At 41.0% G+C, this 15,541-nt stretch overlaps 1 protein-coding gene across 1 annotated transcript; it reads right to left on the bottom strand.

Annotated features, from left to right (window-relative positions):
- Positions 1-683: 683 nt before the first annotated feature.
- SLCO5A1 (solute carrier organic anion transporter family, member 5A1) lies at positions 684-8,425 on the bottom strand (the record flags this gene model as incomplete). The annotated part of the gene is made up of 4 exons (XM_010285277.1): positions 684-1,313; positions 2,570-2,634; positions 4,297-4,538; positions 8,266-8,425. Coding segments are annotated over 4 exons (913 nt in total), but the record flags the coding sequence as incomplete, so codon positions are not given.
- Between the last annotated feature and the right edge of the window lie 7,116 nt (positions 8,426-15,541).

Below are 15,541 nucleotides of genomic sequence, written 5' to 3' on the forward strand. Positions count from 1 at the left end.
TACTAACTGCCTGCATCGTTACAGAAATGTGCACATACCTGCTCTGGTATGTGTGTTTGATTCCTACATCTCAATGTTATTACAAATTAATACTGAGGTTTTTTACTCCAAGCATTGTACTTTCCTTGCCTGTGTACTTTTGTGAAGAATTACTACATCCCATCAAATGAAAATTAATGCACATTTTGACAGGATAAAGATATTACGACTCCACATTTGCAAACGTTACCTGATGCATAACTTTTGTATGGCTTAACATGTTATTAACAGTACTTTAACTTATGTCCTTTTTTAATTTAATGCTTATGTCTGAAAATAGCCCCTTTCAAATTCAGTTGCAGTAATGTCTTTAAAAGCAAACTTCAAACGTAATTTGCTGCACATACAATTATCCAAATAAGTTGCATAGTTTAAATAAGTTCAGTTGTGCTTTGTAGCAGAACTCACAGTAATTACTCATCTCTTAAAAATACCATTTGTGGATGTGAAGCTGACAACACATTTAAGCATCTTTGTGATGTCTAGACATCAACGATATGAGGTTCTGTCACTCTTCCACTGACTTCTACTGTTCATAATACCTCACCCTTACACTGATATTAGAGCAGAGCATGGACATTTAATGGACACATCTGAAATAATTACAAACACAATTTGTAAAACTCCATTGTTGGGAGGGGAGAAATGAGAACTTGGGTTGGTTTGAGGTATCCAGCCCTCAGAAACATACTATGGTTGTTTGCATTAAGCTTTGTTGGTTTTATCACATGTTACATTTAGATTAAAAATAGAAGGCACAGGTGTTTTACAAGGCGCCGTAATTAAGTCAACCAACAAAACTAAATCTTACATTACCAAGCCACGGGTCTATATCTCAGCAGTGACTTCTTCCAATGCATTTTCATTTGAGGAATTTATTGCTTCTAAAAAAGGGCTGGGGTATGCCTGTGCTACACAGTTCATTCCTTGTGCCACACTGATGTCTCCTCGGGAACTGAAGGTAGGGCAGGATCTAGTCCGTACATAGTTTTGTTGGGGTCCAGCTTGGCCAACCATCTCACTCACAGTGTTCACCGGCGAAGCCCTCCATCTCTGTCTCTGCAGTTGCTCTTCTTTACACTTAATGGAATACCAGGCCAGGAAAATAAAAAAGAATCCCACAAACTTGAGAGCAGCTGCCAACCCAAAGTAGACAAAACGAAATGAGGTGACGTCGTATTCCCAACAAGATCCTTGTACGCCACAATCCTGTTGCCAAAGCATGCACGTGGTGTCAATAACAGCCCCAAAGTAAATTGGAGTGGGAATGTAAGCTGAAATAAAAATAGCAAGAGAAATGGTATTTGTTAGTATATAGTGGAAAACTTCAAAGAGACTATATGCCTTAGACAAACAGGTAGAGGTTGACAAGTTTTGAGATTTCCACACCGCTGTTCTCACACGTAATGCAAAATAATGGGAAACTGGTCAGCCTACCTTCCCACCAACACTACTTATCCCACACATGTAACATGCCACAAATGGGAAAGAATTCAAGCAAAGAAGACAATGCAGCAACGCCTTACAACAGGTCTTGCTTCAATCTGCCATCCTCAGACAGCTCTTCTTGAGTCACATGTCCCCCAAGAGAAAATTCAATGTTGCTCTCAGGAAATAAAATATGAGAGAGGAACAAAATATGACATTTTCTCCCGAGCCCTACTTGCTGAATATCCGTTTCCCATGAGCTGGGAAAGAGAGAAAAAGCACCAAGGACCCCAAAATGTTTCTGTTACTAAAGATGGATAGAAGTGATGAGACAAATAACATTTTAAATTTTATTTTGAAGACATCTTCCTCAGAAACAGACTTTAACTTCTAAGGCTGCTACAAATGCAGCCAGCCCACTGAAGGCTCCTTCTTTCCCTGGAAATATGACACCTTTAGGACGTCAGAAACTTCCTTTGTCAAAGAAAACTTCCTCACTGACCAGATGCAGCTGTAGGGGCTTCTCCTCTTGTTCTCACTCAGAACAGTCCTTGCTTGCTCTATTCACATGTTTCATAGTAGCTGCATACCTGGAGTGCTCTTTATAGGCAGGATTTTAGAAGGTCAAGAGCTTGAAAGAAACTATTTTGTGGAATAAAGACTTAACATGCACCTCTTTTGCTTTGAAACATTTGAAATTAGACATTAAATTACAATTGCTTCTTATTTTAAAAAAAGCAAAGTGTTATTTTTATTGCTGAAAGCAACAAAAATATCTGCTTCTAAAAAAGAAAAAATCCTTATAAAACAACCTTTAGTAACTGTATTAATTTTTAAATAGAATATTTAAAAAACTAAAAATATCTCTTTCTGGGACAAAGAAGTTGTTCTAGAAAGTCAGTAACAAAAAAACCCAATTAAATACATGCTCAGTTACAATGTTTTTAGAAGCTATTAATTTTAGGTTCCTAATACAATTAGTCAGGCAATTAGTGGCAGATTTATGGAATTTTACTGGTTTTATGGTACATTTAAACTGAACATGGCAAGCCTTTTGGAAACACGGTGGTTTATGGGAATGCTGAATAACTGTAAGACTTACCAAGAGTTCGCAATAAAACAAACTGCATTCCTAGCGCAAAGGGTCGTTCTCCATCTTCCACAGACCTAGCAGGTGAGAAGAAAACTCCTTTCAAGAAACAGTCATAATTGATAATCATTGCGGTATGTTCTGGCTTTACCTTCTGGCTATTTTTTCTGAACTATAATAATCTTCATCTAAATTTCTTCCATTTAGCTTCTAATATTGTTAACTCTTATTGTTAGGAAAAAATATAGCTAGTCCCTCCTGTCCCTGTTTAATCAAAATCTCAGTCCTATCTTTGAATCTTTCTTCACCTATGTTGAGCCTGAAGAATTTGATCCAAACCCATTAAGGAAATTAGAGAATCCACCCAAAGTGTTCATGGCTTCTCATGATAGTTTCCTATTATTTCATACAATCTCTTGCTTTATTTTCTCAATCTTTTTAAGACAAATTAGAATTAATGGAGAACTAAGTTGCTGAAATTCTTTTGAATTTAACAGATCTCTCTGTAGCATATGCACTTTGGAGTTACTTTAGGAAAAATGTCAGTAGAAACATCCAAACAGTCCTTTTAAACACTGTTCCTTTTCAACACAAATAATACAAGATTTTCCCCATTAGTTTCAAAGGAAAAATGACAGGCTTTCAGAAGACTAAACACAAAATAATGATATTCCACAATGTAACTACAATTTTAGTAAATCACAAATTTTCTTCTGATTTAAAAAATATTTTTAAATCTTAACCTAGAGGTCTGAAATTAAGATAGGCAGCTTTTAATGACACTGAAATATAAGATAAAAACACACAAAAAATACTGCAGCCAAAGGAGTACAGCTGTAAAATCAAGGTTTTGAAGCCAAACACTCAGAAACTGAGAAATCGGGGAACGAACTTGGGCCACAAGCGATACCTATGGGTGTGCTTTGTAAATCCTGGTAAATAGTGGAGTTACCTCATTTTCCTCTAATTCTTCCTCCTCCTCTTTTAAAAACAGCAACATGTATTATAAAAATACAAATTTATTTTAGCAGTAGACCATATTCTCTTTTCTCAGCTCACTTTTCTTTAAAAATCAGACTGAAGTTCACTAACAAAGGTTGTATTTTAAATGGACAAAGACGTTGTAGGGAGTGATAATGCTTGTCAGACCAGATGGCAGAGATGGGAAAAGCCAATCCAAAAACCTGAACACTTTATTTTTGAATGGACAAATAAATGACACTACCTTTCCCTAAACCTACAAAGACTGTGTTGTTCTCTACCCCTAAATGACCACGGTGACAACACAACTACAGTACAGTGCTTAAAAGTTCAAAATTCTTGTGAAGTAAAAAAGGGACAATTCAAAAATGGGCATGTGGCAGGAATGAACAATTTTAAGAAAGACATAAGGATCGTTTTAAAATGTCCTCTCTTTTTTGAACTAGGAATTAGTCAAATATTAATTTTTTTATTTGCATTTGAAAATCCAAACCATTGCTTTCAGAAGGTTGAAAATTTCTTCAGGAGTAATCATTTTCTTACACGATCCTTTTACTTGTTCTCCCCTTGTATCACCTGGAAATCACCAGGCACTTCATGTTTCCTAAAGTGCATTATCGTGTTACATATTCTAAACACAAGCAAGTTTCACCCAATTCATGCCAGCCCTATTCTATTCACTTTTTAAGGATGCATAAGCTTAATGTTTGGCTTAATAGCAGGCACAGCAAAAATACTTAAAAAACCTAAGTTCTCACCTGAGTGTCACTATGATCGCTGATGGTTGGGCACACGCTGTTATAAGGGTAACGATGAAGAGGAATATCAGGAACGGGATAAGCGTGTTGCAGGTTCGATCGCACTTCCCAGAAACAGCGTAGCCATTCTCATTCAGGTAGGTTTTGACGATAACCAGCCGGAGCTGACTGCGCTGGCCCACCGTCGGCGGAGTGATCACCTGGCGACTCTGGACACAGGCACATTCTGTGTAATTTCTTACCTGGGAAGAGTGAAAAAGAACATTTCCACGTGAAATATTCGTGCGAGGAAGACGTTGCACAGAGGCATGGTACTACAGTCCCATGGTACTTCCAAATCCGGAATCTTCTGCCTCTAGCATCATTATCCCAAGTACAAGCGAGTTTATCACTCCAAGTATTTTTTAAAGCTGGCCAGGACTCTCCACGATGAGATTGCCTTTCCATTGCTTTGTTTAGGCTGAGTTTAAAAAAAACTCTGGAATGTTTTTGGAAAATTCTGCCAAAACAATTCAATAACTTCTGATAGGGAGGCTAGAGAAAAGAATTGTTTCTATTGTACTACAAAAACTGTGAGGAAATACTCTTTAAGCAGCACTGATAATGCCATATTCTGGAATTTGGCAGGCTGTTGACTTTCATATTCAGGAGCTGTCTTCTGCCATCCCAATGGAAGTCTACCCAGATTCGATTAAAGAGCAACAAGCTGCACTTCTCGCTTGGAGCCCAGGACGTTCCAGCTGGATGTAGATGGGATGTGGAAAGGAGCAAAACCACAGAATAAGGGGAAAGCAGAGACTTAAACAGTGAGACTGGAGGACACAAGGGATTCCTGAATGAACAAAGAGGCTGAAATTAGGATAAAGAGACTGAATAAAGAAGTGGCATTTCATAGGCAAGGGGGACCATGATTTGAGCAAGGTGAGGGAGAGCTAGATCAGAAACAGCCTCCTGCCACATTTATTCTACTACTGTTTTCAACTAATGTAATGGCAAAGGGGTGTGCAGCAGCTCAGAATACTCCGGCGCTAGAGAAGAAACAGGTCAGGACCCATGTGATATTTGTTACAGGAAGGAGCTTTTAGTTTCAGTGTTTGCATTCATAAAACCTAGGACCACACATGCACAGAAGCTACAAGACCATCCTAAGGTTGCAAATTTAAGCACTTGGACATCAGGAAATACCCAAATTATAGCTCCTTGTCAACTTTAATGTATACTTTTGTATGTGTTCATGTTATGACGTAGCCTCACATTTTTTTCCCATGGGATTTAGCTGACCATCTTGATAATAAATCAATTTATCCAGTATTTTATCTCCCATTTTCAAAATGTGGCTCCAGGTATTTTTTTCCTCACACTAAACATATACCACTACAAATACAGAATGACTCATATTTCATATGGATTTTTCTATCACACTCATATAACTTAACTCGTTCAAAAAGGAGTAATTTATCTTCAAAACAATTATGAGATGAGGCACTGATGTTGTTAGCTCTATTTTGTAGCTAAGTAACTGAAACAGATCAAAAGTTTCACGAATGTGGGTGGCTAATTTGAGACAATTAGGGTCCTTTTTTTCAGAACATTTTCCATTATATACCACTTTATATATACAAAACATAACTTTTCTTGCCTTCAGATACAGATTCAGGCAATCAGCGCTTCTACAAACAGCACTTCTGGTTAATGCTCATGTCCATCATCCAGAATATGAAGAATACGAGATTAATGACTAACGGGGAGAAGTTTTAAGTGACTTGCCCAGCATCGCTTAGGAATGGAGGCAATGACAGAATCCAGTGATACGAGATTAATGACTAACTGGGAGAAGTTTTAAGTGACTTGCCCAGCATTGCTTAGGAATGGAGGCAATGACAGAATCCAGTTTCTCAAAGCAGCACTCCACTCTAATATCACATGAGTATCTGCTTTCTTCCTACAGTCCCTCACCTTATCTCCTTACTGCTTCCAAATGCAAATGCCAAGTAGGCATCCTATGGAAAATAATCTTCTTTACTACACAATCTTGGTTCATCACCAGAGAAACCAAGTCTGTGTACTAAATGAGACAGACATGACACAACAGAAATGCTAGAGTATAAGAATAGATATAGATGAAACAGGTATGAACTGCACACTGGCATTCTTTTCTCCTACTTCCAACTTTTAAGTGGTTAATTTTGAAAACACTATACGTTATAAACTTAAATCGAAATGTCATAGGTTAGGAACATTTTGTGTTATACAGTGGCACATGTTCACATTTGTTGTTTTTGAAAGCATCCTACATAAAGTATTATTTAATGAAGAAATGCATTTTCTTACCAATGTCAGTCCTATTCTATTCACCATTAGCTACCGAGTTAAAACTTCAGGCCATGAAGGACCTTTTCGTAAATCATAAGAGGAAATAGTATGTTTCAAATCTGTAGTGAAGAACACATAATTCCAAAGTACCTCCCTACTAAACGAATTAATTGTGCCAGTTTGACAACAGGTGAAGTGGAGCAAAGATCAAACCTATGTCTCAATCCGGCAAAGCACAAATAAGATTTATACAGACACTGAAAGTTAACTACAGGCTTACATCACAGGCTTTTCCAATTGAGCCAAAGCAATTCTCTACTAAAAAACAGCAACATACTCCCAAAACAAAAACTATAAAGGAAACTAATCTGTTCTCAGTGGCATCTACATACGAACCTGCATTTTCAGACCATTATCCAGTCAACCTGAGAAAGCGCAGTGCTGGACCTAACATCGTCCTGCTTCACAGGCTGGCTCAGGACTGCAAATCAGGAGACTGATACATTATGAATAAGATTTCTGGAAAGCACAATCATGTCCTGAGAAAATCAATGTTTACATTGCTTCCTGTCTTTCTTAATTACTCTTTTTTTAAAAGACAGTTCTATAACAGAAGAATCTGAGAGTTTGTTTTTTGTACGAAACAAGCACAACCATGATGCTTTGTTGGTATTTAGGTCATATTCTACTTTTCAGCTGTTTTCTTCAGGCTAGTCCTGGAAACTGCCAAATTTCCATACTGTAATTTTGCCAGCAGGATACCCTTCCCCAGTCCAGCATAACTGGAAGACTGGGTTGCAACAGTCTTGTATTTTCAAGGCAGAAAACATTCCAAGAGGCAATGTATTTCCAATAAAGTGGATTATTAACATCCCTTAAGTTCTGGTTACTTGAGTTCAATGACAATCACTTCATTTAGCCTGGAACAGGTTTACAGAAGGGCTATGAGAATGGCCAAACTATTTTACAAGAGCAGAATAAACAGGCAGACTTTATCTAGCCACACAAAGAAAAGACCTATCAATACACTGGTGCAGGTCCAACAGCTACTTATGCAAAACGATGAGGCTGATATAAACACCAATGGCTTTAAACAGGCCATAGCTAAATTTAAACAGGAGTTTAAAATACTTCCAACTACCTGAAGAGTTAAGGTCTTCCTTCCATTCCGAGAGGAAATTAAAAAAAAAAAAGAGTAACACTGCTCTTAAGAGTAACATTGATGAGCTTGTGGAAAGACAATATGACATGGCTGCCTATGTTAGCAGAAAGCTGAATTAGATGACACTGACTCAAGGTCCCCTCTCTGAGCCCTGCAGGAGCAGCAGACAGGCAGGCCACTACCATCAGGGTCTTCAGAGTCTACTGGAAACACCAGCCCTCCCCATGCTGTGGCACTTCGCACTCAATCGGTTGGAGGATTTGCTTGGTACAAGTGAGCTTGTGCCTCAAATTTGTACATAACTGAAAGGAAGGGGAGTGGAACTGTGCAACACCAGCCTTTCAAAACATGGGAAGACTCATGCATGAGTCAGCAGCAGAGCAACTTCTCCAGACCATAAGAAGGGGGATGCTCGCGCTAGAAACAGAGCAGTCTTGGATCTGCATCAGTCCCGAGGGGCTATGTGTAGGTGGGTGGGTGGGTGAAGCACTTACCCCTGTGCTATGGTTTCCACCATTGATGCAGCCAGCTAGGCAAGGATTAAAATATGTTATTCCATCTGATCCACAGACAGGCTCGTACTCATGAATCTTACATCCACAGTTAACATTACAGCTCCCAGTCAGATTCCTGTGGGCCATGGCAAGAGTGGGACTGAAGGAAGGAAAAAGAACATGCTAGTAGAGCAAGCACACATATCCTGCTGTTCAGAGGGAGAAAACATCCTACTCATTAACTCTGGAATGGAGAGTTGATTATCAGAGAAAGACTGCATTAACTCTAGGTTATGTACATGATTTAAACAATATAGAAAAACATCCAAGGCATGCCTGCCATCAACTAAAAATATAATACAAAAATAATACTGGAGTTTAAAACTTGTATCTTATTTGCCCAGGTAATAGTTTTATTTTTCTCCTGTTTTCTTCCTTTAGGAGTTAAGACACCACTATTTTATATGTCTATCCTAAGCTGTAGCAATTTGTTGTTGACTACTAGTGAAGGGCTCAGTGACAAGATGAAAGCATTATGTGAACTAATAGGCATCTCTTCTTACATACCAACAACTTTTCTGAAAACTTAATACTTATATTATTTAAATGCATATGTGAAACCTACAGGAATCTCTCTAGATCTGGAAGAGTGCTGTGCTGTTACTAAATGTCTGTAAAAGAGCCACTACTCCGCTTCCCTGGACCATTCCCCAAAATCTTGTTAAAGCCCAACTTTCCAGGTCCTCCCCAGAAGGGTTTGATGGTATGCTCAGAAGGAACTAAAGGAAATTTCAAAGCTGAAGGACACACACCCCACAAAAAGCAGGCTCTTCACTATCTATCAATGCTGCTCCAAACAAGTGGTTGAACAGATCTGAACTGCCACAGCAGGGAAGTGCATCAACTCTTCACCTTTTCACTGGCAAGAGCCAGGCCAGCCTGGGCACGTCTTCACCATGGGATGGATGTGCAAAGGGACCCCAACCAAGGCAGCAGCTCACAGCACTCATCTGACCTCCGTGGCTCCTGTAACTGAAGCACTGCGGCAGCTACAGGTCTCTCCTGATGCAGCCTCTCCTCTAGCTAGCACCTCTGGGCCCTCTCTGGAGAGAGCAGGTCATTTGGAAGGAGTTTTGGTCTCCCCAGATGGCACTGCCCCGGGTGCTGGGGGTCCCAAAGCAAGAAAAACTCCTAAGACAGAACCAATACCTGATATCCCGAGCTGCCAAGGGGCAGCCAGTACGAACTGCTGAGTGTCAGTGTCCAACTCATGGCTGGAATCGAGATTTTATAAACACACAACCCTACTGTGGGTCTACTTTACCCTATCAGTTGTACCATTGCAGCTCAATCCGGAAGTGACAAAGGCCTTAGTAATAACGAAGTCCATATCTGTAAGATCACAGACTTTTCATCAGAAGGTGATGACCTACTGATTAAATGGTGCTTTTTGCTATCTGTAGAAGGAAATCAACTTTGGTTACAACTGACTGCTGGCTGTCACCATCACAGGTTTTGACTCAGGTTGACGAAGTCACACAGTCACCAGCCCTACCTACCACTTCACTTCAGCCCTGCCCAAAACAACTCTCAGGTCACTTAAAAATGCTCAGCTTTGGGCACAAACCCTGGAGGAGACACCCAACTACTCCCTGCATGGAAGGAAAGCCCAAGGTGACACTGCACTTTTAACATTCCTGGGTAGTTAAGCCCTCCAAGGGCTTGGAGTACAAAACAAAGGAGGAAAAGCATTAGCAGGCAAAAAGGCAACATCACTGAAAGAAAAGAATAGTAAACACCCCTACATAACTGTATGTACAAATTCTGATTACAGAGAAAGGGAGAGAGTTAAAATGAAAGAGTTAAGGAAAGATAAAATGGATACTAGCTTGTTCCCAAATTAAAAACAGACTGGCATAACTGGAGCCAGTGTATATAGAGATAATATCAGAGGACATAAGGTGTCAATCTCTATTATTATCAATAGATAATAATCTATTATTAATGAGGAATTAGTTGATTTTTCCTATTTTTCTGACAAATAACTGGTTTGAAAAGTCATTTACTTTTAATTGACATATTTCTTGAAAACCTCAGGCTAGTTTACCAAGAGCTATTATACTACCTTTGACCCTTTCAGTTACTAGGATTGCTCGGATGAATTTTGTAGCACTGCTTTTTTTCCTTGGCTGGCTAAAGACTAATTGAAAACTTTTTTTTGTATACGTACATTTTCTGTGAAAACCTTTAGAAACACATGAAAATGGCTGTTGAGACCGTGGTTGTCTCTTCACCAGTATCCTGTCTCTAACAGTAGCCATAAGATCCAAAAATCTTCTAAGTCTGATGTGTTTTTTTAGTTAATAAACCCCATTTTTTTCCCTGTACTTCTCCCATTGAGATTAAATTTTTCGCATCTACAACATCCAACAGCAAGGATTTTTCAACAGTCCACGGCCTGTTACACAAGCTGTTGTTTCTCTTGAATCTGTGTGTTACCAGCTTTATCTGACAGCTCCCACTTCTACTATTTTGCTTGTAAATTCTGAACACATGAAGGCTCCTGAAAAAATAAATTCAAGAGGTTCCTATGGCCAACATGAAAATACTTGCAAACTCTGGTGAAATCTTGTCGTTGCAATTAAATAAACCATATCTAATGTTAATTAATCTAATCTAATCTAATCACATTTAGTATTGCCTGAAGGCATTATGCCAGAAGGTACCTGAAGGTATAGACATAAATTATTACCTTTTATCCATGCTATTACTGAACATTCTAGCTCAGCTACCAAAAAGAAAATAACTGTTCTGCTTAGATATATATGCAGACACACCTTGAAATGCAAGTTATTTTCTGCTGTCATTATACAGCCAAATGATAAAAAGCATGAACTTTTAAATGGCCCATATTATATTTATACCTATTTTTACTATGCTTGCCATGCTCTCTGTCTTGTTTCAGGTTGTTAAATTAATTTAATAAGTGGAAAAGCAAGAGTCTGCAGTGTGGTTCATTGCTGATTCAATTTTCTGCATCTCATTTGGAATTTCATCTGGGTTTCAAACACTGTCAGCAACATGAATGCATTAAGCCAACGGAACAGTTACCTGAATGACCTTATTCATACCAATGTATTTCCAAGTGCTAGGGCTGGCTGAGGCTAAGGACCCTAGCTCTTACTTCCTAAATACCTTTCTGTCTAAAGAAATCACGGCTCCTGAAGTCTGCACCCACACTACCTCTTCACTGCGTAAGGCAATTCGAAGCCACTGAAAACTGAAAAGCAGCTGATACCAACGTTTTCACCTGAAGCTTCTCCTGTTACTTAGGAAAACCCCCATTTTATTATTTTACTTTCTGTCATAGCTGCACTCTGGGCCTGTAAGTGCTATTTTGTGTCTCAAAGTACCCCAATGTTAGGGACCACAATACTCAATGTTGCAATGCACAAGTTTTTCAGAAGACAGAGGGCCAGTTTCAAAGCACTTATTTTAAGGGTTGTGATTTGCAATACTTAAACATGAAAGTTTTTAGTCCTTCCAGGTGCCAAGGTCAGAAAGGCAGGTTCTGTAAGAAATCAAGACAGCTGGCCCTTCTGAAGTTCTCAAAAAACTCAGACCATGGAAGTGAGGGCCTGACCTCCCTCCAATGCCTTTCTGACCAGCACCCTGGCCAAGGGAAGGTGAGATGGGAGCCAAGAGTGATGGCAAGACCAGATCAGAATTGGTTCTAGAGACAACAATCACAGCCAGACTCAGTCCAGTGATCATGCAGCAAGTCCAAGAGGAAGGAAGGGTAGGCCCTTGCCGCCAGCTTTCACAACAGCTCTTAGAAGTGACAGAGCTGACCATGGACTCAGTCAGCTGAACTCTGCAACTCAAGTGATCAAGGTCCTAGAAGTGTGGAAAGCTGCACTCTGCACCCCGACACTGTACAGGAATACCGGTGCCCACTATAGACAGCTCAGCGAGTTCCTAGACACGGAGCAAAAAGCTGCCCCTTTGTGCTGATAACCTTCTCCAGACACACCACACTCCATGGACTTATAACAGATCTCTTCTGAAGTGGAGGAGGAAGCTGCTTCTTCTTCATCAGCTCTGCATTGCCTGAGGTGGAAACACTGGGGTTCCTCCTCAACCTGAAAGGGTTCAAACCTACATCTCCTCTATGGTGTTCTTATCAGCAAGCTGCAGAATGGCGTCTCTTTCCATCCTTCCTGCTGCAGTTGAACGTGATCCAAATCCCGTTCGTCTCATCAATAACTAATGCCATATCTACAAGCAACACCTGGAGCAAGGACCAGGACTGAAGTTGTTTCTTCCAAGGGAAATCTCTTTTCAGAAGGTTTTAAAGTTAGGTTCATCTCTTGCTTTTTTTTCCTTCTTCTGCATCTCTATACATTCCTCACTTTTTCTCCTTGCTCGTCCCTTGTATCCACCATCCATTTGTGCAGTGATTGTGGTGCTCTTGGGGACATCAGGAGTTCAGGGTCAGATTCTCTCTGACTAATACCTGGATAGAGGCTACCACAGAAGGTGAGCAGCTTTTGTAGCAATCAATTTCCTGAATTCTTAGCAAAAACACAATATCAGGCAGCTCTTACCTCCTCCACAATAACTGTTAAACATAGTGGCCAATGCTACTGAAGTGCGTATCAGTGGGAAACACACATACATCCCTTATGGATTTGGACATATTTCAAATGCTCCCTTTCCATCTTTGAGTCACAGCAGCTTAAATACCTGCACTTACCCGGCTCCCTAAAACCACCCAAGAGTCTATGCTTGGTCACTTGGAGGACTCTGGCCAAAATACAAATAGCTTATTTCACTTCAGTAGTCCTTGATAATAGGTAACTATACTAATCTCTGAGACTGAAGAGTCCAAAATATGCTTAATCTGCATTTTGGAAAGAATTCACATACTTCAACCATGTCCTGAAGTCCTTCTTCAGTCAATGCACTCCTCTGCCTTCTCCACAGCAGTCACAATGGCAGAGACCTAGTTTAGCTCTGAAGACAGGGCCATGCAGTCTCTCATCTGCATGGTTTTGTGACTCTTCATAGCTAGAGTGCATGGTAGCTGAACAGTGAAGAAAGGTGGTGCTTTAAGAATGTATTTTTGGATTTTTTTTTTCTTGTGGGTTTTATTACAGTGGTACCAGAACCTTTTGGTGTGTCATTAGCTTACTTTGAAAAATTACTTTGAATACTCCATGTGCCACCTTTCACCAGTGTTTCACAGACTGCAAGATGCTGCAACTCATGGCTACAGTCACACTGGCCCTAATCCACAGAGGGTCACAGCTTCTGGATACTCTCCCAAGAGGTTGGATCTGCCTAGCTCCGTGACACAAGGCTGTCCCTCCTTCCTCTTCCTGCCTGATACTTTTAAACTAGCTGACATTTTTTTCACAAATGGAAGCAAAAAGTGTCCTTCACTGCATCATTTATCCAGTATTCCACTAATTAGATACAAAAACCCAGTTCCAAAGAATATTGAAGCAATGCATGCAAGGTTGAATGGGATAAAGAGGAATGTTTGCAGGAGTGAAATTTAAAGGCCTTTTCCAGAGACTAGAATATATGTATGAAAATCCCCAAGTCCAGGAGATTACTGTGCCCTTTGCCTTCTCACACCTGAGTGGTAAGTGGGGCTGCAGGCACCATCCTATTTCTGCCTGTGGTCTGTGTGCAGTCCAGTCCAGAAGACCTGAATTTCTGAGAAAAAATGCCAGTATGAACCCCGCAGACTCTTCAAGACCAGACAGAGACAAGTACTGAACTCTCTTGGGGCATGAGTATTTGCACATGCGCCGTAAGCAAAAATCTTGCCTTGGGAATTATGTTGGTATGCACAACCTCTCCACACCGGGCACCACAGCATAATATTGAAATAACTGTGCTGCCTTGTTTGCCCTGCTCTCAGTATTGCTCAATGGTGCCACAGAGAGGCCACTGCTGTGAAAAACTAGCTCAAGTATCTCTGCTCTAAGCAGAGCAGGAGATATCCAAGGAATTTTAGCACCTCCTCAGCCAGGCAGGAGCTAAACAGGAATCTGCATTGGGTTTGTGGCTGCATCCTCGAGATCCTGTCATGGTTGCAGAGCCCCGCGAGGGCTGCTGTTTGCTTGTCTTCACATCTGTAATGCAGGGGCAGGACCACTGTGAAGGTAAACAGCTGACATCAGACTTACTGCATCCCAGCTACCCCGCAGACCGCAAGGGATGTTCTTCTGCTCCTGTCTTCCACACCCGACTAGATCCAGAGTTGGCTCGGGAGCCACTCTACACACAGCGACTGTCACCCGTGCTGTCCGTCACCGCACTGCCTGTCGTTAGTGACACTAAGCAGTACGACTGCTGCTTAGTGGCTTCCACTTGACTCATTTTTAATGTATTTATGCACCATTATTTGCTTTTGGTGAATATGCTTGTCTTTCCAGCTGGGCACTTTTGCAGCCGATCAAATGTTACTAAGTAGCTCTTAAATATTTATTGACTATCTTATGATCACACAAATAAGGTTCACAAATTTAGCTCTTGGCGCTACTTTACACTTTATGGTCTGGTTGGATGTTAACCAAAGCCTTTCTGAGTGTTTTCTTTCTTGCGCCATAAACAAACAAGGCACAGTTTTAGAAACAAGTTGCAGCATGAGTAGGAAATTAAATATCCAGGACTGATATTGGTTCTGTCGCCTTCTCAGCTATCAGCTGAAACTTGATTATATCACGCTGGATTCCAGAAAGCAATATGCAGCAACACGTCATATAGCAACAGGCAGACTTTTCCAGTAATCTCTCAACAGAACCTTTTCTCCGATGGAAAACACCAAATCATCAAAACATTCCTCAGGAACGTACTGATTTCAGCAGCACAGCGACAGAAGTTTTTCACACCAACAGGAGAGGCAGCATTTTTGGAGTTTCACAAGCTCCTCGGCAGCCTTCTGAGCTGGATGTCCCAGATGCCGGAATGCTTGGGGTAAGCAGTGGCTCCCCAGCTTGCCCAGGAGACCCTCGTGCCCACGTCCCGGCTGCCAGCAGGGCTCTGCCACCCTGCCCCAGGACAGGCCCGGGGACAGCCCAGGCTGCAGGGAAAGGCACAGCTCGGGTTGCCCTCCCCAACCCCTCCCGCCCTGGGAAATGCATTCTTCTGACCTCTTATTCCTCCACCACCTAAAACCCTTCCGGGCAGCAGATGGGTCGTGTAGCTCGGCAGGCAGGAGAGCCCGCTCCCGGCCCGCTCCCGGCCCGCTCCCGGCTCGCTC

The sequence above is a fragment of the Phaethon lepturus genome, unplaced genomic scaffold (genome assembly GCF_000687285.1).
Source record: "Phaethon lepturus isolate BGI_N335 unplaced genomic scaffold, ASM68728v1 scaffold1194, whole genome shotgun sequence".
Classification (NCBI taxonomy): Eukaryota; Metazoa; Chordata; class Aves; order Phaethontiformes; family Phaethontidae; genus Phaethon; species Phaethon lepturus.